This window comes from Borostomias antarcticus (assembly GCF_949987555.1).
Source record: "Borostomias antarcticus genome assembly, chromosome: 3".
Lineage (NCBI taxonomy): Eukaryota > Metazoa > Chordata > Actinopteri > Stomiiformes > Stomiidae > Borostomias > Borostomias antarcticus.
Genome location: NC_140236.1, coordinates 26,499,386 through 26,521,885, shown reverse-complemented (window position 1 = coordinate 26,521,885; position 22,500 = coordinate 26,499,386). Strand labels below are relative to the sequence as shown.

At 50.0% G+C, this 22,500-nt stretch overlaps 1 protein-coding gene across 1 annotated transcript in view; it reads right to left on the bottom strand.

The window, feature by feature from the left end:
* cachd1 (cache domain containing 1) overlaps nucleotides 1-22,500 on the bottom strand; it is a gene marked incomplete at both ends in the record, with an annotated part of 78,441 nt that overhangs the window by 28,334 nt on the left and 27,607 nt on the right. Inside the window, 3 exons of the mRNA XM_084436089.1 lie at nucleotides 1,780-1,906; nucleotides 6,198-6,304; nucleotides 20,519-20,667. Coding sequence (XP_084292215.1) covers nucleotides 1,780-1,906; nucleotides 6,198-6,304; nucleotides 20,519-20,667 — 383 coding nt within the window. The remainder of the gene's footprint in view (nucleotides 1-1,779; nucleotides 1,907-6,197; nucleotides 6,305-20,518; nucleotides 20,668-22,500) is intronic.

The window sequence follows — 22,500 nt, the reverse complement described above, 5'->3', positions numbered from 1 at the left end:
GCAACACAGCCGAAATACAGTCACTCCTTATATCAAACATGAAGCCCATAGAGCTCTCCTGACCTGCCCAGGATCTCCCGCCCTGAAAGACACCTTTACTGCGGTAAGAGCTGCAACCCAGCGAGCTCTTCGGAGCACGGAGGACCTCTGGTGGGTGTAGAAGGCACCAGAGATCCACAATCGAAGCAGACTGCAACAACACCCGGGGCTTTTACGATGCCATCAAAGCTTCGCAGGAAGCAGGAAGCGGGCGACTGCCCCGGACCGATCAGCTGATGGATCCATGGACCGCCATGAGATCCTTGGCCGCAGGACCCGATGGCATCCCGGCAGAGGTGTTCAACCACGGAGGGTACCCCCTCACCTCTGCACCTCCTGATCTTAAACATCTGGGAACATGAGACTGTCCCATAGGACTGGAAGGATGCTAACATCGTGGTCATCTACAAGCAGAAAGGGGACAGAGCAGTCTGCGGAAACAATCTCTCTCCTCTCCATTGCAGGGAAAGTGCTGGCAAAGATCATGCTGAATAGCCTAGCGGGGCACTCTTCCGGAAACACAACGTGGCTTCCGGAAGACCAGATCCACCACCGACATGATCTTTGTCTTAAGGCAGCTGCTAAAGAAGAGCAGAGCAGCACAAAGACCTTTACATCGCTTTCATCGACCTCAGCGAAGACTTTGACACCATAAACCGTGAGATGCTCTGGAAACACCTCTCCAAACTCGGGATACCTCCCGCGTTTCTCATCGTGCTCCAGCGACTGCATGATGGGATCCAAGCCAGAGTCCTCACAGCAGAACTCCAGTCAGAGTTCTTTGGGGTGAAGCAAGGCTGTGTCTTGGCACCAGTGCTCTTCGAACCCCTCCTCTCTGCCCCACCGTGCCCTGGGACATGAAGGCGGTGTTCATCTGGAATATCGCCGTGGTGGAAGTGTTTTACACATTCGACACTACACAGAAATCTTTGACAGCACCAACTCCATATGTATGGAAGCAGCAGTGGCCAAAAAACACCTACGCTGGATAGGGCACACTATCCGCATACCTGACCACTACCAAGGACCTCCTGAAGCGCTCAAACACCAACCCCGCCGCAGCTTGAAACTCTGGCACTCGACAGAGCAGCCTGGCAAGTCACATGTGCCAGAGCAGTTTCGCAAATAAACCACACCAATCAACAGAGACGGTCAGAGAGGCGCGCGCAGCGACGCCAGAGGGCGGCCGATATTCCCCTGGCGTCCGGGTTCCTCTGCTCCATCTGTGGGCGGATGTGTGGGTCACGCATCGGCCTTGACAGCCACAGGAAGTGGCGCCAGGGCTACATCGCTGAACCCCGCACCCCCTTCCCGGAGGAAGCGTCATCATCGAACACGATGGGCAGCTAAGAGTGTGTGTGTGTGTGAGAGAGAGAGAGAGAGAGAGAGAGAGTGTGAGAATGTGTGTGTGTGAGAATGTGTGAGTGTGTATGTGTGTGTGTGTGTGTGTGTGTGTGAGAGTGTGTGTGTGTGTACATATGTATCTGAGTGTGTGTGCGTGTGTGTGTGTGTGTGTGTATATGTATGTGTGTGTGTGGGTACATATGTATGTGTGTGTGTGTGTGTGTGTGTGTGTGTGTGTGTGTGTACGTGTGTGTGCGTGTGTGAGTGAGTGTGTGTATGTGTGACAGTGTGTGTGTGTGTGTGTGTGTGTGTGTGTGTGTGTGTGTGTGTGTGTGTGTGTGTGTGTGTGTGAGAGTGTGTGTGTGTGTGTACGTGTGTACGGTGCAGGTACTCTACCGGCTGCGATGCTCATAGTTGCCTTTGCAGTGGAACTTATGGGCAGGAAACACAGTGAAGATCCCCTCCTCGGAGCTGAAGTACTGCCACTTGATGCCCGGGTTGGACTTCAGGTTGTCCGCCAGCACTGGAGAAGAGGAGAAGAGAGAGAGAGAGAGGCTGGTGAGTGAAATTAAGGTACTATAATCAACGCCTCAGGACAAAAAGAAGAGAGTGTTTTCTGGGTTAATTTGGTTTCTCTGTGTGCGAGAGTGAGACAAGAAACTCACATGATGCGTTAGGCCTATGGAAACACTGGGCCTCAGATTTGAATATTTGACTATAATGTTTCACTTACAGCATCAGATAGAGCATCAGAACGCTACTTTTCCAAGTCATCCGTACGGATGTTATGAACACGACAACATACAAAACCACATCAGGGAACCTAAAAGCTTTCAGCTTCAGCCAACCTCTCTGGCTCAATGGAGACAATGGGCCTTTTGATCATCAACATACGTTGGTTAGCTGGACACCGTGTGCTGAAACCTGCTAGTGGGGTATATTGGATCATTATTGTGGCTTGGGCTAACACTGTGGCCTCGAGTACCAGGAGTCGAAGCCAGAGCGGCTGCCGGTCTAGAGGAACTTCAGAGAGATCAGATCACAGAAAAGTCACAGCGCGCAAGAGGGAGGGAGAGAGAGATTGATTGTGTGTGACTGTGTCTGTGTAAGTTAGAGTAAAATGGATTATACCTCACATCCTTAGGAGAAGATTCATCTGTGTGTGTGTGTGTGTGTGTGTGTGTGCACCCGTGTGTGTGCGCGCGAGTGTGTGTGTGTGGGTCTGTGTTTGTGTGGGTGAGTGCATGTGAAGGGAGGTGTCTCTCGTCCCTGGGCTGGGCCCCTGATGATGACAGCACACAGATGATGTCACCGTTTAAAATTTTAATTTTACAAAAGACAGGCGTTTATAGACCAGAGCCTCGGTTCATAACCCAATCCACACACTCGCTCAACGATTCTAATCCAATCTCCTCAGTGCTAACACAGTGCCTAACATAGAACAAACAGCATATTGTATACCACAACACTGGAGCCTGACAGAAGAAGCATGCTAGCAAAGTGTCTCTACAGCTGTGATACACTAGTTAGCACTAAACTAAGGTTATAGCGGTTATTGAGCTATGGCAGGCTACAGCATGGTTAGTGCTAGGCTAGGCTATAGTTGTTATTGAGCTGTGGGCAGGCTATGGTTAGCACTAGGCTAGGCTATAGTTGTTATTGAGCTGGGGGCAGGCTATGTTTAGCACTAGGCTAGGCTATAGCTGTTATTGAGCTGTGGACAGGCTATGGTTAGCACTAGGCTAGGCTATAGTTGTTATTGGGCTGTGGCAGGCTATGGTTGGCGCTAGGCTAGGCTAAAGGGTTAGCTGGGTTTAGCTGTTATTGAGCAGTGGCACGCTAGCCCCCCATACATCAGCACTGGGAGCCCGACCATCCATCTTCGACGGCCGTATAAACAGGAACCTCTCTGGGATGTTGACAGTTTGAGAGGAGTGTGTATACATCTGCCTGGCCGCAGCGCTTAATCCTGTCACCGGTGTTTAGAAAACACTAGAAGCACATAGACGGGCTGAGGGGCCATCATTTCCTTTAACCTACACCCCGATCCTCCAACGGACCAACTCCCGTCTCTGGGCCCGAACCCCTCTCCACACGGCAATATGTCCACTGGGCAGGGACGGAGAGGAAAGCTACGCACTCAACACGCAGCTTAACACTCGCGCACACACACGCACTCACACAGGCGTGCTACAGTTAAGTGCCTGGAGCTACGTGGGTCTTTGAGGACTAATCAGGGAGTCAGGAAAAGGGGGAGGAATTGAAGGGGGAGAGGTTACCGTCGAGCCGGGAGAGGAAAGGGGGAGAGAAAAGAGGGGAGAACGAAGGAAAGCGACGGAGCCGGGGAGAACGGAGAGACAAATTACAGGACAAACACGAGAAACGGAACCCGACACCTTTGCGCGACACCCGGTCTTTTCCCTTTAGCCCCTGTTCTTTTTTTTTCCCTTTCTCTCTCAATTAGTTCTCTCTCGTACACACTGCCTCTGCCTCCACTTCCTATGTTTAGACTGGGAGCTGCCTAACGGCCAGGACGAATGAGAGCAGAGGCGCGGGGGTCAGGAACGGCCGGGACGCGGCGGCGGGGAAGGTAACATGAACTCCCGATGACTGCCCCAGGAAAAACAAGCCTGCGAGATGAAGACGAATCGACCCAATCTGCCCAGAGAGAGAGAGAGAGAGAGAGAAAGGGAGAGAGAGAGAGACAGAGAGAGAGAGAGGGGAGAGGGGGGGGACAGAGAGAGAGAGAGAGTAGAGAGAGAGGGGGAGAGAGAGAGAGAGAGAGAGAGAGAGATAGAGCGAGAGAGGGGGGGGCAGAGAGAGAGAGAGAGAGAGGGGGGAGAGAGAGACAAGGGTACATGCTGGAGGTTACACACACACACACACTAGAGGGCGAGGAGGGAGGAGTGTGGAAGGGGTGTGTGGGAGTGCCACTACCTCTGTGTAGCTGGTCAGGCGAGGTAAAAACTTGGTTATTCAAGGCCAGAGCAGAAGATATTTGGAGAAAACAGACATTTGCGCCACATCCATTCAGTGAAGGATGACTTCATTTGTAGCCAACATTAGGCAGACGTACGGCCTCCTGCCCAAGTCCTTGAATTACCTGATACCTCAATTAATGATGTAAAATAACGCCTGGGACCTCGTAAGACGCTGGCAAAATAACAGAATATCTGGACACAGTAAAGACCGTCAGTAGTGCCGTTCTGATTATGTGACCGTGAAAGCCACTAGTAGGAGAGTAAGGCAGGGTCTGATAAACTCTCCAAACACAGAATGATAAAACCATACACTTCCTGAATAGAAATGCAGACCACGGATCAAGGGGGGAAAAATGGCTGCATTTGATCCGGAGTTCTTGCAAACAAAATACTCTTCTTAAATGAAAGACAGAAACGCGGAGGGAAACGGAGAGAGGGGGTGGAGGGGGGGCGGGTTGGAGGGGCTGGGGGCGATATCCCATAATGCCTTGAACAGGCATAGCACCTAATTTCCATCAAGGTTCAACGACCTTTTTCCTTTTAACATTTAATAACATGACTAGGAATATTTTAGCCTCTTAGAAACGGGTTGCCATGGCGATTGTCTGTGAATGCCTTTATGTGTGCGGGGTGCAGACAGCAGTGTGTGTGCTGACGTGTGTGTGTGAACACGTGTATGTCCATGTGTGCGTGTGCGTGTGTGTGTATGTGTGTGTGTGTGTGTATGTGTGTGTGAGTGTGTGAACACGTGCATGTCCGTCAGTGCGCTTGTGTGTGTGTGTGTGTGTGTGTGTGTGTGTGTGTGTGTGTGTGTGTGTGTGTGTGTTAGGGCTGGCCCCAAACGTTCAAAAGTTTGTTCGTTGTGTTCACGTTCAAACCTAAATTCAGACATTCGAAGTTCGAAATGTTCAGAATTTAATAATTAGCCTATGTATTCTTTTTAATCATTCATATTCTTGGATGGGTAAGGTTATTAAGCCCGGATAACGCATCATATTATAAACAAAATGAAGACATTGTAGAGCGATCAGGCGTTGGGAGCGTGATCTGTGCATGCCCATCTCCACAGCGCCGGCGCGGCGGTGTTGTACGCTTAGTGCATGGATAGCTGGCATTTAATATGGCTACCAAGACATCTGCAGTGTGGAAACACTTTAAAATTGTCAAAGAAGGAGACGTAAATAAAGCGCAATGTCTTATATGCTTGTGTGATCCTTTCATTATACTGGAATATTAGAATCCGTGACACACTTTATAGGGCTGGCCTTGAGCGGATTCGTTGTAGGCTATTGACAATCTCCGCGACAATGTAGACATCAGAGTTAAGGCTGCGTTTTTCAACCGGCAAGCTGTAGGCTATATAACGTCATGTTGCTGTAGGCTATATAACGTCATGTAGGCTATATTACGTCATGATGCTGTAGGCTATATAACATCATGTTGCTGTAGGCTATATAACATCATGTTGCTGTAGGCTATATAACGTCATGTTGCTGTAGGCTATATAACGTCATGTTGCTGTTTGCAGCGCAGCTTGGCTACATAACAGTTACCACCGGCTAAATATTAGCTAGCGCACGTTCGCTGTCTGTGCATTCTTGCCAATGATTTTCTGATGAGCGAACGTTCGAAGCATTGTTCGTGAACACCAAGGGACGTTCGGACCTGAAAAAATGACATTCAGTACAGCCCTAGTGTGTGTGTGAATGTGTGTGTGTGAACACATGTACTGTATGTCCGTGTGCACGCGCGCGCGTATGTGTGTGTGTGTGTGCGCTCGTGTGTGTGTGTGTGTGTATGTGTGTGTGTGTGTGTGTGTGTGTGTGTACCAACCTGAGTTGAGGTCCCGTCCAGGGTTGAAGGCTCGGCTGTTGACAGTGGGGGAGAGCCGGTCACAGCAGATGGTCTTGGAGACGTTGGTGTTGAAGTTGCCGTCGAACCTGAACACACAGAACCCAGAAGACTTAGCAGAGGCAAGAGGACAGGAGTCAGGACACACTACCCACTCTCTCACACACTACCCACTCTCACACACTCAACCACACACGAGAACTGAGCTTCTAACTAGTGAGGGGGGTTATTTTTGCATTAAAGACTTGAAATTTCTGTCCGAAACTTTGTCTATTTATTAGTCCAACGTTTTAATAGTGTATTGACAACTCTATCCAATCAGAAACACCCCAATGTTTCAGCGCTTTGAGATTGTCTCACAATGAAAAGTGCATTATGGATATAATGAATTATTGATTATTAATGCTGAGTGGCACTGTGAGAAATGATGGGGGCCGAGTCGGTAGTCGTGTTGCCGGGCAGATGACGGAGGAGTGGATGGAGCCTCTTGGAGACGACATCACAGGAAGTCAGAGCTCGATTTCTGGGTCACAGCGTGATCTACGCTGCTCAGTCCTCTGATCTCTATCCTACACATCAGAAGATCTCAAAGGGGGGGGGGGGGGGTGGAGGGAGGGGGAGAGAGAGAGAGAGAGAGAGAGAGAGGGGGAGAGAGGGAGAGAGAGAAAGAGGGAGGGAGGTGAGAGAGAGAGAGAGAGAGGAAGAGGGAGTGTGAGAGGAAGAGGGAGAGTGAGAGAAAGAGGGAGATCTACGCTGCTAAGTCCTCTGATCTATATCGCCCGCACCCCAGAACATCTCAAAGAGGGGGGAGATGGAGGGAGAGAGAGAGAGAGAGAGAGAGAGAGAGAGAGAGCTAGAGAGAGAGAGCTAGAGAGAGAAAGAGAGAGAGGGAGAGAGAAGGGAGAGCTAGAGAGATGCTGTATACATCAGAGAGAGATCAGGCTCACAAATACGTAGTGACATGGGAGTTATGATGCAAACGGCTGCAACCGCCCAGCCAATCAGCATGCTGCTGGCGTGTCAACAACCTGACTGGTCTCCACTCACTCCTTCAGACGTGTGGACGTCCTGAACGGCAGGGGCAAGAGGGGCATTTCAACGGGGTGTGTGTGTGTGTGTGAGAGAGAGAGAGAGTATGTGTGTGTGATGTCCCTTTGGTAGGTGTGTGTGTGGCTAGCCCCAGATTCGACACCACAACCGGTGATGCAGTCTCACCCCAGCGTTGTTTCCAGAGCAGAGCTCAGCTCTCTCTCTAATGAAGAGCTGACTGGGGATGGGGGGGGGGGCTCAGGGGAACAGCCTGGGCCCCTTTGATCCCGCTCGTGCGCGGACCCCCAAAAAAACTGCTCCCAACCATCACCTATACACTTGAGCGCACATGCACACACACACATACATACTCTCCTCTTCTCTCTCTCTCCGCTTCCCAAACAGAGCTAGAGAGGGGGGGGAGAGGGAGAGAGAGAGAGAGAGAGAGGGGTGTGAAGGAGAGTCTGTTTGACTGACAGCTGCTCTGATGTACAACCTGCTTTGAACTTCAGACACCGAATTCCCATCAGGCTGCAGTCATTGTTATGCTCCTTCAACACACTTGACATGTGGGGGCCTCGGCAAATGGTTCCAGATAAAAAATATATATTTGCAAGCGCTTTGAATTCAACATCAAAAACCTGGGCAAGGAGAGTGCAGGGAGAGGAGAGAAGGAGAGACAGAGCGAGAGAGAATGTGAGAGAGAGAGAGAGAGAAAGAGTGAGTGAGTGAGTGAGTGAGTGAGTGAGTGAGTGAGTGAGTGAGTGAGTGAGTGAGTGAGTGAGTGAGTGAGTGAGTGAGTGAGTGAGTGAGTGAGTGAGAGAGAGACTGATTTGGATTCAACGTGTAAATTAGGGCTTTGAAAAACATCCCCTTTTCAAAAGGGAGAGCAGAGCATCACTGCAAATACGGCGTCTGGAGTCGTGTGTCCGGGGTAGAGCACAGCCTTCACACACACGTCAACACCTCACACTCCTCATCAACACGCCACGCTTAGGCCTACTCCAGCACATGTATATATATATATAGAGCTCTGTCTTCCCCCCGGATCCCTGCATATAGTTAATAATGAAACATGGTTTGTGTGCTTCATTTCCATACTGATGCCACATGGGAGTGTTCTCCTTACCATGAAGAACAGAGAGAGTGAGAGAGAGAGAGAGAGAGAGAGAGAGAGAGAGAGAGAGACATTAGCAGTAATATCTATATAGACTGCAGTTTGCAGTGGTACTAGGCTACCGCACTGACTGAAATTGTACTCGACCATGGATAAAACCATAGTAACACAAGCCACATGATCGAGTCAAGAATACTGGATCCCAATACTGTAAACGAGAGTAATCTTTTGCCTCTAGAATTCAATATGCCAAATGCATACGACTGCATATCGGGGTTTGGAAGCTTGTTGATCGGCACGTTAGATCAATCGAGGGTGTCGGTGGCTCGAGTTGGTGCACCGTTGGTTACGTCAGCGAATTTTCGGGATGAGTCGGGACATTTGAGCATGTGTAACCGGCGTCGAAGTGAGCGGAAGTCACGGAAGTGACGAAGGCAAAGAAACTTAGGGCAGTGATATTAAAGATGGCTACCTTACGGTGACAAAAAAACATGTGAGAAAGCTCAATATCTTGGCAAATAATCATTCGAAAACTGTAAAAACCGTGGAATACCTTAGATGAATGTAGAAACAAAGGAACATGTCATTGGACTGTTGACACATTTCAGAAAAATCACTATTCACAACTGCATTTCGGTGTAGCCTACTACTGCATTTTGTTGTCCCATTAGGCTACTTGTAGCCTATGCTACGGTGCGATGTTGAATCTAATATAATCTAGAACGTTGTGGAAACAACGATTTTTGAGTGACAGTACAGTTGATTCCTTTTCCCGTATATGAAGTTGAAGTATGAACACCAGTAATTTCTCTGCACTTCCCCGCTCATAGGCTATCAGTTCATTAGTCTATTCATAATCTAAATGTGACTACAAGACATTTAGTTAGTGGCTTGGTTTATTTCCAAACACAGGAGAGCCTTGAGTAGCAATCTAATTCCTTCATGTGGTTTCTCTTTCACCTACGCCTCTTCATCTGTCCTACAACACAAGGAGCCAGGGCTGATAACAACAGTGTTCATTTCAATTGATCAGACCTCTTCAATTTACACAATTTAATAGACATTCTCAGAGATGACCATCTATGCTGAGCGAGAGTGCTGTATTTGTAGCTAAACAAACCATGTGTTGTTTCCGTCTTATACATACAATGGTCTTCAGTTTCCTCTTGATGATACAGAGTAGTGATGCGCAGGTTCGACCTGCAAACCGTGGGTCCCGTGGTTAACTCGCAGAGCGGGCTGGGGCGGGTCAATAAATATTGACGTTATTGGCGGGCCGGGCCAACATTGTATTTATGATATTTTTTTTAAATGATTAAATGATTTTTGACAGATTTAAAATAAATCCCTTTATAATTAATGTTGAATGTACTAGGCTAGCTATTCTTCTAGCGGTGAATTTGTAGGCAAGTTTAGGTTACACAAATAGCCTATAGGCCTACCGGTATTTGCAAAACGTAGGCTAACTCACGTAAGCTGCGACCAAACGTCACCAAAGTGCCAAAGTGGGAAGCAGCCACGACAAAATCAAATTGAAAATGGAAGCTGAGGTGAAAAAGGTTCTGGAGAAATTACGATGGGGAGAGTACATACTCAAAAAGAAAGAAGGTCAAGCTGCTAAATCTAAATGTTGGGACAATTTCTGTGAGGTCGTTACTAGGGCTGGGTATCGATTCGAATTTCAAGAATCGATTCCGATTCACAAGTTTCAGAATCGATTATCACGATTCGATTCGATTCAATATCAATTCGGTTAGTGTTACTAAAACCTGTTTTTTTTTTGCTGTAACCTTAATTACTTGACTGCCAAGTTATGCAACACATCAATACTAGGGCTGGGTATCGATACTGATTTCCAAAAATGAATGAGTCATTGAATGAATTAATGAACTATTAATTCCTTCATTTATTCCTTCATTCATTAAATAAAAGATCGATTTTTGGGATTAATGAATCGATTCTGAATCATTTGATTCGATTTTTTAAACCCAGCCCTAGTCGTTACTGCAGACGACAACAGCAGCGTTGGCTATGTGAAGTGCAACTCCTGTGACACGCTATACAAACATCACAGCCACCAGTCTGGTACGTCCAACATGACAAGACACAAATGCGGAGAAGCTAATGTTAAGGATTCGTCTCAGTGTGGTATGGCCGTGTTCTTAAACAATACAACGATTCCAGCTCAAGTAAAGTCTGAAGTCACCGGTGCCTGTGTTGAATTGTGCTGTCAAGATCTGAGGCCGTTTGATATCGTATCTGCCGATGGATTCCGTGCCCTAGCCCAGGGTCTTATAAACGTCGGTGAGCGTTTTGGACGCGCGGATGTCAAAAGCATACTCCCTCACAGGCAGACCATCAGCGACAGAGCCAAACTGAAGGCCTCAGAGAAGAAAGAAATCCTTGCACAGGAGATGAATAAAGCTCTGGATTGTGGAATTGCAATCACTACTGACATGTGGACTGATGATTTCAACAAAGGGGCGTACACTGCAATTACTGGTCATTCATCGATGAAGATCGGAAATTGAAGAGTCGTGTCATAACCACTGCGGAATTTGACTCCACTCTCAGAAACACAGCCAAAAACCTTCACGATCAAATCACCAAAGAGCTGCATGACTTGGGGATTGGCCCTGATCGCTTATCAAAAGTGTTTGTGACTGACCAGGGAGCCAACATGAAAGCTGCCCTCTGTAACTACAAATGGATACCATGCGCAGCCCATGTGATCAACACCGTCCTCGCCAGCAGCGAGTGAAGAACTGGAAGGAGACAAGTATCCAACCATTCAACTAGTGATGCTTTGGTTTTATAATCTGAAGAAACACTGTGAAGCACGCTATGGTGATTGGTACATGGTCTATATTCAAGGATGGGCAACGGGGCTCCTAAACCAGAAATTGGCCATCACCATCACCCACAAGCTCGGAACGTTTCTGTGTCCGCGTTACAAGTCACTCAAGAAGCTGACAGCTGATGAGAGAAACGCAGTCTACGACCAGGCCAGACAACTTGTCAGGGAGTTAGACAGAGCAGCAACTAGGCCTACCCCACCCAGTGTCGGAACGGCGCCAGAGGCCATGGTTCGAGGTAAGCAGCTAATAATAATAATAATAATAATAATAATAATAGCCTAATAATAATAACAATCATAATAGTTATTATTATTAGCCTATTATTATTATTATTATTAAAACTCTATAGGCCTAATCTCACTAGCTTATTGATAAAGTGGTTAATTTAACAGCATTTGGCAACAGTGGGCTAATGTAAATAAAAAATAATAAAACTAGCCTATAATTTCTATTGCATTTTAGTTGAGGAAGACCGCACAGCCGAGAGAGCCAAAAGAAAGAGGGATGAGTTCAGCGAGTGGGAGGATGAAGGTGAAGATGACGAGAAAGATGAGGTTCAGCGGTACATTGACACCCAGTTCGCATGGGAGTTGCAGGCGGAGTGCTTCCCCGTGCTAAGGTGCCAAGCTTCCCCGTGCTAAGGTGCCAAGCTTCCCCGTGCTAAGGTGCCAAGCTTCCCCATGCTAAGGTGCCAAGCTTCCCCATGCTAAGGTGCCAAGCTTCCCCGTGCTAAGGTGCCAAGGTGGCAACAATGATTTTCTGCATCCCGGCAACAAGTGCATCTAGCGAGTGCACATCCAGCTGGGCCGGTGGGGTGCTTGATGGGCTGGTGGGGTGTTTGATGGGCCAGTGGGGTGCTTGATGGGCCGGTGGGGTGCTTGATGGGCCGGTGGGGTGCTTGATGGGCCGGTGGGGTGCTTGATGGGCCGGTGGGGTGTTTGATGGGCCGGTGGGGTGCTTGATGGGCCTGTGGGGTGCTTGATGGGCCGGTGGGGTGTTTGATGGGCCGGTGGGGTGCTTGATGGGATGGTGGGGTGCTTGATGGGCCGGTGGGGTGCTTGATGGGCCGGTGGGGTGCTTGATGGGCCGGTGGGGTGTTTGATGGGCCGGTGGGGTGCTTGATGGGCCGGTGGGGTGCTTGATGGGATGGTGGGGTGCTTGATGGGCTGGTGGGGTGCTTGATGGGCCGGTGGGGTGCTTGATGGGCCGGTGGGGTGTTTGATGGGCCGGTGGGGTGCTTGATGGGCCGGTGGGGTGCTTGATGGGCCGGTGGGGTGCTTGAGACTAGGCCAAAAAGGCTGAACACAGGGACCGTTGATGCAATTCTGGTTTTGCACAGTGCACGTTAAAATAGTCTACATAGTTTTGTAGCCAAGAATGGACTATGAAAATGGCCATAATGTGGAACAGAATATAATTCGATCGCCTATTAGCCTGTGCTATACATATTCAGTATTTAATCTTTGTGAAGGAGAAAAGTTAAGCTGTTGTTCTGTTTTGTTTTAATTTTATAGGCTAGCGAAGAATGGACCGTGAAAATAGATATAGGCCTAATGTGAAACAGAATATAATTCGATGGCTACAGATTCAGGGGCGAATTCACTAAAGGATTGCGCAGCTTTTCCTGATGCAAAGCCTGTGCAAATAAGTCAAAAATTATGTTTGCTATTCACAAAGCCCTCGCAAAGGGTGAAATACGGTGTTAACTGCGTTGCGTTCGTCATTGCGTTTCTCTGCGCCGGTGTTATTAGCTCATATTTAAATTAGGTAATATGGGCGGAGAATGTTCCCCTTTCTATGCAAATGAACATTATTGCAAAACCCGCCCAATTCACAAAGATCGGCGCAAATTGCCTCACGCAGTTAAAGTGAAATTAATACCGTTTTCAGAAACGTGGTGGTATTTAAGCGCAAGGGGTGTGTCGCGGCCAGCCTGTCCGCTGATCATGGCAGCAGTGATTGTTGCAAGGCGAATTCGGCATCGCAATGCCAGTCATGTTGCTCGTGAGAGAATATTTAGAAGAAGGTCACTTTTTGATTTAACACTAGAACCACCGTGGTAGCTGTTTGGACACCAGAGCGCGCAGCTCTTCAGCCAACTGGAGGATGAAGTCGCGTCTGGGGAGGCTCAGTTGACTATGCGTCTTTCCACCCGTCCCCAGCGAGTCCAAGCTCCCCCAATGAATAATAGGCTACTTATTTATAATAGCCTACATAGCACGAAACTGTGCGTATAATAGTCTATACGCGAAACTGCGCATTCCCTATAGCTGTTCATTGAACGGCTGGGGGCCGATATAGGTATAAATAAATAAAAACATAGCCTACACAATATTTTTTTTATTTGAATGGTCTTGAAAATATTTTGCTTTTGTATCATAGGTATCATCTTCAGCCATGGATGATGACTCCCGTGCGCAATCCTTCCAACGTTGGAGAGGCGGCGTACAACTGGGCTCACATCAGGACGCGCGGTGTGATTGAGTGCACATTTTGAATCCTGAAAAGCCGTTTAGATGCCTAGATCGTACCGGTGGGGCAATGTTATACACTCCCCCAAAAGTATGCCAGATCATCGTGCTGCAACTTGCATAACATAAAATGACAATTTTTCCTTTGTTCGTCTTTTCTAATCATTCCACCTCCGTTTGCAGTCTTCCGCGTTTACACACACACATGGCACTGACGGAAATTAAACCCCAAATATGATTTTTTGCTGCAGTCGTGATATTTTTTGCGGAGAGCTGTGAGACATGTTTTTGCACCTCGTCCGTGAGGCCTTCAAGTTCGCTGTCTGAAAATCGTATCTTTCTTTTTCTGTCTGCCATCGTCCAATGATATGCATACGAGTTGTATGCGCTGTATGCGCAGTATTTATAGTCATTTCCTATATCAGCAGCAAATTGCACTCAGCCGCAAACACCGAATGGGCGTGTTTGCGCTGGGATATTATTAGCGCAATGTCTTTAGTGAATAGGTTTTTAAAACGGAGCACATAGCGGGCGCAACTGACGCGCAATATAATGGTGCAATTAGCGGGCGCAATTTGCTTTAGTGAATTCGCCCCTCAGTATTTTATTTTTGTGAAGGAAAACGATAAGCTGCTGTTCTGTTTGTTAGATTTCAAATTATTCAATAGGCCGATAAAGGATGTATGAAGGATGTATGCCTACTAAGCTGAACTGGCACAGTTGAACCACTGAGAGCAAATGTGCTTGTTTGCTTTGTTTTGTTATTATTCTTACAACTTTGGAAATGAAAGTGATTTCATCACTGGGCCGGGGCGGTTCAAGGTCCTTCATAAACGTGGGACCCGCGGGTCACACAAAACCCTGAGCCGCGCATCACTAATACAGACTACTACCACCTGGTGGTGTGGAGTTATTTCATCTCACACAAGCACAGAAAAGCACGCACTCGTCGGCGGATGGTTGTTGTTCGCTTGGTGTGTTCAAGTGAAACTTGTCGGCCCTGAAACAGCCAACGGAGGACGCGACGCAAGGCGACACAGCAGCTGTCCTCGTGGGTGCTAGTTCTTTGATGTCGGGTTGGTGTGTCAGGGCCTTAAGGCTGTCAACATCACATGCTCACACACTCACAAACAGGCAGACACGCAAAAGCAAGCGAGCGCACACACACCACACACACAGCACTGCTTTTCATTAGCCCGACTGCCAGGGAGGCTAAGAGGGGTCTCTACGGGGATTTGGGCAAGACCGTGAGAGAGAGAGAGAGAGAGAGAGAGAGAGAGAGAGAGAGAGGGTATGTGTGAGAGGGAGGCTTTGAAAGGAGAGAGAAAGAAGGGGGGGTATGGACAGAGGCATGTGGTCAGACAGAGAGAGAGGGGGGGGGGGGGGCTCTTACCAGCGCAGGGTTTAAGGGCTTTAAGGTCAGTTAAGCCCCACTCTCACTCCCCCCCCCCCCCCCCCCCCCTTCACACCCCTCCACCTCGTGCTCAAATACCAGCTTCATTAGCTGACCGACTGAGCAAACAGAAAAGCAGCTGACCCTCCATCCTCGAGCTCAGACGGATCTCAGAGTCCAGCTCCGGTCAACGCAGACACTCAGATTACCATCCGGCGCGGTGCGGAGGAGTTCACCAGTCAAACCGGCACGCCACGGCACGCAACGAAAGGCACGGGCAATAGCTCCACTGTGTTGAACTACCAAAGCCGTATGCTGGAAAATCATGTTAGTTCAAAGGTCAAACTAAAGCTTCTGGCGCTGCGTTATATTTCCTGTCTTCTTGGGCTTTTCACCAGTAAATATTCCACTTTGTTTTTTTAATTAACATTTTCTCCACAGCTACGGTGCCACGGAGGAGGCCGACCGTGCTTGAAACGGCGTTTCTCCCGCGCCTCCGCGACGAAAAACAGAAGAGTCGGGGGGAGGGGGAGATGAAAGACGCCATTTCTCCCACCTCTCTCCCTCACAGTCTCACACACCCTAGAGAATCACCATTACGGCGGTAAACACCTCCGGTAGCGGCCCTGTCATTATCTCAACACACAGCCAGGGAGGCGAGGCGCCTGTTTTTCTCTCGGCACCTGACTAGCGTCGTTTGTGTCTCTCTGTCTTCCGCGGGAGGACGAGGGAGGTGGAAGACGAGGGGGGTGGTTGCGGCGTGGGGGACGGATGTGCTTTGACTGCTCGTGGAGAGCGCCGGCGCTGTGCCGGTGACAGCCGTGGCAGCTTACCTGCGCCGGGCTAACCGCCGAGACGGGCAAATTAACACCGTCTGGCGCTTTCTGTGGTTAACAACGACCCTGTCTGCTTCCCTCAGCCTGAACACCCAGGCCGGTGTGTGTGTGTGTGTGTGTGGGGGGGGGGTGTGGGGTGTGTGTGTGTGTGTGTGTGTGGGGGGGGGGGGGTGTAGGGGGGTTGTGGGGGTGTGTGTGGGGGTGTGTGGTTGTGTGTGGGGGTGTGTGTAGGTGTTTGTGGTGGGGTGTGGTTGTGTGTGTAGGAGTGTGTGGGGGTGTGCGTGTGTGTGAGGGTGTGTGTGTGTGGGTGTGTGTGCAGGTGTGTTGCACACAGAGAAACGGTACAATTGGCTACAATTCACAAATCTTTTTAGAGATCCTAGATGTAAAAAAATACAAATAAAGACAAATAAAAAGAATCCCCTTCAGTTCTGTTTGGTGCACCGATGGCAACCGTGCCAAGAACTCACTGGAGATGGCAAGCATTTTCGACCGTGACTGAGATGAAGTTCGGCGTGCTATTTTCAGGTGAACTCTTTGCTCCAGACCAAACATTGATTGAAGCATTCCTCTGCGGTCGGGGTCGCGGCCCTGCGGGCCAGGCCACGCCACGTTAGCGCGCCTGGCGCCCGACACGGGATACCCTGTGAAGTCACCCGATACCCTCTTCGCCGGGCGACCCGGTGACTAGCTGACCCGAGGAGCAGCCCACCAGCAGCTGACTCTTAAGCCGGCTGAAGGACGCTCTGACCCGGGGTGGCCGGAGGCCCGTGTCCTGGCCGCTCTCTGGCAGGCTGTCCGAGCCGCGGGAGAACAGCGTGATCCAGACGCAGTGACTCATCGGCGGAGACCAGCCGTGCTCTTTTTCTTCCCTCTAGAGAGAGGAGGGGGGAGAACTTCACAACATTCCTCCAAGTGACGGCACTCTCTCCAAGTGAGAACCCCCCCCCCCCCTTTCCCAGGGAGATCCTTTGAAGTTCTGCGAGTTGTGCTACACCAAGTTTCAATTTCCATCACCCCGCGCCAATGCCCCCCCCCCCTCCCCCCGTACGTATTATACATTCGCTTATATTATACAATGACTTGTTTTTATGTGAATAACTTGTGGTGTCGGGCTGTGACAGTGATACAGCAGCACTGTTCTCCTGTCCTGGAATCCCTTTTCATAAACTGTAAACCATTCTACTCCCCCGTGAGTTCACATCCTTTGTTTTGGCTAGTGTGTATATTCCTCCTCATGCTGCAGTGCAAGAGGCACCATGCTCGCTGACCAGATCAGGGGTGTGGAGCGTAAGTACCCAGACGCCTTTGTTATTGTCCTAGGTGACTTTAACAGAGCTAATCTCAGTCATGAACTCCCCGAATACCACCAGCAGATAAAATGCCCAACCAGAGAGGAGGACACTCTGGACCACTGTTACACGACACTGACCAACGCCTACCACGCTCCCATGCTGCACTGGGCCACTCTGACCATGCCATCGTCCACCTGATCCCTGAATACAGGCAGAAACTGAAACTCTCCAAGCCTGTCGTCAGGACATACAAGAGGTGGACCGATGAAGCTAAGGAGAAATCATGTGCATGGCTAGAACGGGCCGGCCGTGATCAGGGCTACGTTGACCGGACAGGCTGGTAACAACCAGGACGAGTACACAGACACTGTGTCGTCACACATCAACTTCGTCGTGAGCGTATGCGTTCCAACCCGCACCAGGATCAAACACAACAACGACAAGCCCTGGTCCACAGCCAGACTCAGGAAGTCAAGGCTGGAAAAGGAGGAAGTGTGTAGGAGTGGGGATAAGAACCGGTTTAAAGAGGCCAAGTACAGGTTTAGCAAGGGAGCGAAGGAGGCTTAACAACACTAGTCTGAGAAACTCCAACACAACACCTGTTCTCAGATGGAGATGCATCCTCTGTCTGGAAAGGCCTCAGACAGATCACAAAATACAAACCCAGATCCCCCCGGGCCACTGATGACTCACGCCTAGCCAACGACCTGAACAAGTTCGACTAAAGGGCTCCCCCATGCCCCCCCACACTCAGTCATATCAACCCAGCCCACCCCCCCCCCACGGCAACACCGCCTCTCACCAATCTAGAGAAGGATGTGAACCGTCTGTTCAAGAGACAGAACCCCTGGAAAGCAGCCAAACCGGACTCCCCCTCCATGCTGAAGTACTGTGCTGATCAGCTGTCCCCGGTGTTCACTGACCTCTTCAACACCTCACTAGAGACGTGACACGTACCAGCCTGCTTCAAGACCTCCGCCATCATCCCCATCCCCAAGAAAACAAGGATCACTGGGCCTCAACGATTACAGACCTGTCGTCCTGAACTCTGTAGCAATGAAGGTTTCTGAGCGCCTTGTTCTGCGGCATCTCAAAACCATCACAAACCCTGTCCTGGACGTCCTGCAGTTCGCCGACAGAGCCAACAGGTCAGTGGATGACGCAGTAAACAAGGCCCTTCACTTCATTCTCCAGCACCTGGAGTCTGCAGGCACCTACGCCAGGATCCTGTTTGTGGACTTCAGCTCTACTTTCAACACCATCCTCCCGTTCACTCTGGAGGGCATGCTCTCCCAGATGCGTGTTCCGACCACACCTGCAGGTGGATCACAGACTGTCTGACAGGAAGCAGCACGTGAAACTGGGCAAGCATGTCTCTGACTCCAGGACCATCAGCACAGGCTCCCCCCATGGCTGTGTTCTTTCCCCTCTACTCTTCTCCCTGTACACGAACAGCTGCACCTCCAGCTACCAGTCTGTTAAGCTCCTGAAGTTTGCAGACGACACCACCCTCATCGGTCTCATCTCTGAGGGCGACGAGTCCGCCTACAGGTGGGAGATCGACCAGCTGCTGTCCTGGTGCGGCCAAAACAACCTGGAGCTCAACGCTCTCAAGACAGTGGAGATGACTGTGGCCACTGTGGACTCCTTCCGCTTCCTGGGCACCACCATCTCCCGGGACCTCAAGTGGGAGCTGTACCAAGGCAATGATGGTTCTCTTCTACACCTTCATCAGAGTCCATCCTCACCTCCTCCATCACCACCTGGTTCTCAGCCCCAACAGACAAGGACCAGGGCAGACTGCAGCGCATCATCCGCTCCGCCGAGAGGGGGATCGTCTATAGACTGCCCTCCCTACAGGACCTGCATGACTCCAGAACCCTAAAACGGGCCAGAAAGATCGTGGTCGACCCCTCCCATCCCATCCTGGACAAAGTCTCTTTTGACCCACTCCCCTTTGGCAGGAGACTGTGGTCCATCTGGACCGGGTCCACCCGGCACAAACAGCTTCTTTCCCACGGCCATCAGACTCATTAACAAGGCTTGTGTCCCCTCATGACCCCCCCACACTGACTCTATAGCCCTTGCTCCAGTTGCACACAACCTCTGATTGGTCCACATACCTCAATGGCACACATTACACACACTGTATATAACATGGCTCATCTACCACACTACACTCTGCACACATACCACACTCCATTCTGTATATAGTATGTAAATTGCATGTGTGCCTCCCTTTTTAAGCAGTACATCATAATTTGTACATTGCACTGTTTTTGACTGCCCTATGTCATCTGCAACAGCGTATGCCTTAACCCTAGTCAAATTCCTAGTGTGTGTGAACCAGATACATGGCTAATAAACAGATGAGAATCTTGAATCTTCCCCAGCTGATCGACCCTGACTCCCCTATCTCCTCTCAATTCTACAGCATTGACGGTGTGTGTGCGCGTGTGTGTGTGTGGGTGAGAGTGTGTTCGTCCGCGTGTGTGTGTTAAAGTCAGGCCCGGGCTGCAGGAGGCCGGCGAGCAGAAGCCGGACCCCGTGTTTGGGAGAAACGCAGCCCCTGTAACTCCTGATAAGACTGCAGCAAACTTCAGAGGGAGAGAGATAACGGCATCAAAACCATATAAGGCCCGAGAGAGAGGGAGAAAAAAGAGAGATGGGGGGGGGGGGGGAGGGGGATGGAGGCAGCTGCCGCGCGTGGAGATTAGGGCTTGAAAGCATCTCTCGCTCTCTCTCTCCCTCCCTCCCCCTCCCTCTCTCCCTCTCTCTCTCTCTCTCTCTCCCGTTTGAGGTGTTTTCTCCCGTCGTGCAGGCAGACTGAGGGCTGGTGTCCAGGGCTGGCCATTAGCAGAGTTCCTGCCTTCACACAACTCCGTTACCCATGAGGCACCGCACATCTGCCCGGCCGAATGGCCGTCTGGCAAATCAAAATGGCCGCCTGGCGGCGAGAACGCCCGCTAATGCCGCTCACGTCTGTGAATAATTTTCATTTGTGCACACGCGGTGATAACTGTTCTTAGAGAGGGCGGGGAACACCTTTAAACACGGAGGGATTAGGTAATGAGAGGATGGTCAGTGTGTGTGTGTGTGTGTGTGTGTGTGTGTGTGTGAGCATGTGTGTGTGCACGCGTGAGAGAGCTTCATTCAGGAATGCACACAGCAGGCAGGGGGGGGGGGGTTCAGACCCTTGAAGCAATGCTTCCACCATCCCTGCTGCTCCTGCTGCGTGTTAGGGGTTTAGTGTGCGTGCGTGTGTGTGTGTGTGTGTGTGTGTGTGTGCGTGCGTGCTACTCACTCCATCATGGAGGGGGGGATGGTGCAGCAGTCCTGGATGGCGGTGAGGGGGGAGGTGAGGTGGGCTGTGTAGGACGCTTCCACCACCTGCTTGTTCCTGTTCACCACGTCCAGGTAGCGGTTGAACTTCTCACGGATCTTCTTGGCCAGCTACACACACACACACACACACACACACACACACACACACAAACAGTCAGTACTAGACCCTAGGCTCCAAAAACCCCCAAACATCTGGTCATCACACCGGTTGAGCAACCCACGTGAAGGGAATAGCCATGAGAGATCAAAGGGGTGGTAGCGCCGGCCAACGGCTGAGTGTGAGCTCCGTCACGGTTGTGGAGGAACCCGTGATGGACGTCTGGGCCCGGCGGAGTGTAAACCTTGGCCCCGCACCGCGCCGCGCCGCCTTGCATTAATCAGTCAGAGGGCTGGAGCTCACAGGGCGGTGGTGGAGGAGAGAACAAAATGGAGTTCCTAAATAAAGCGCGGCTAATTCACTCGGGGCTCGGCTGGTTAGGGCTGGACCCTCCGTCCGACCCCTGGGTGGGCATACATTACATCTGAGGAAGGAGGTTTGGGGGTGGGGTGGTGGGGGGGCGTTGTGGCCGAGTGCCCAAATCTCTGAGCCTCATTCGAAACAAGGTTCCCCTCTCTGCCTCCCTCGGGGACACTAATAACCAGCGCACCGGCGGCTCCTCACAACAGGTTCCTGTTCCTGCTTTCTAGCCACAGAAATCCCATAGGGGACCTCACACCCTTAATTAAGACACACACACACATAAAACAGTTCTCTAGTGTCACTAACGCTGGCGTTCCTTTTGGCTGGGAGAGAGCGACATCATGGCCCTGGTAATCATATTACAACAACGACAGCTTGGAACAATGATGGATGCTAGCCAGCATTGTTTGCCCAACAAGTAGACAGTTATACCCATAATAGTTATATGGTTAAATTACTGACTTAAATATCATATTAGAGACTACAGGAATAGCTAACACATAATGGCCTACCATGTAGGCAAAATCTCTCAAACTATTTGTATACTCTACTGTTAGTCATGTCTCTCCTATAGTATTTCATGTTTATTGCTCTGTAAATAGTATTTCATGTTTATTGCCCTGAGTTCGATAGATACCCGTGTCAGCTGTGGATGGTGTAGTATTTAGTTAACACACACAAACACACACACACACACACACACACACATCAGTCCACATCCGGCTTAGGCCTGGACCTGATGCTCTTAGCCTTTCTTGCTCTGAAAATGTAATTTAATGCTCTATAAATGTTCTTAGCCGTTAGACAAATATATTCCAGGAGCTTGCTCCAGGTTGCCCTTTTTAATATCTGTGTTGCTTTTATGGCTCTGTGTGCTACTAACCCTGTTCTGCCTCCCCTCTCCCTAGTGCCTCTCTCTCTCCCTCCTATCTTCTAACCAGGTCCAGTGGATGCCCCACTGTCACCAGCAGACCAACCTGAGTCCGATAGATATCCCTGTGTCTGCTGTGGATGTTGTAGCATTTAGTTAACACACACACACACGTACACACAGACATACACCAGCCCACTTCCGACTTTAGGCCTGGGCCATAGCAAACACACATTAGCCATGTCTCTCTTGTTTTTAGCCTCTCTTACTCTGAAAATGTAATTTAATGTAATTTATTGCTTTATAAATGTTCTTAGCCGGTAGACAAACATACTCCAGGAGCTTGCTCGATCGCCTTGTTGAGAGGGGTCAGGGAAGAATTTTTACAGCTCACTTATCTGGCCCCTGGGTGAAACTGTTTTTTTGCTTCCCTCTGGAATATGTAGGGGTGGGACCTATGCTACCCCACCCCACCCCCCCGCCATTGCCCTCTGTAAAGTGCATTGTGTTGCCTCTGTGTATGAAAAGCGCTATACGAATAAAGTTTGATTTGATTTGCCAGTATTTTGCGCATACAAAAGAGGTGGCGAACATGTCCTCAGATACCGTT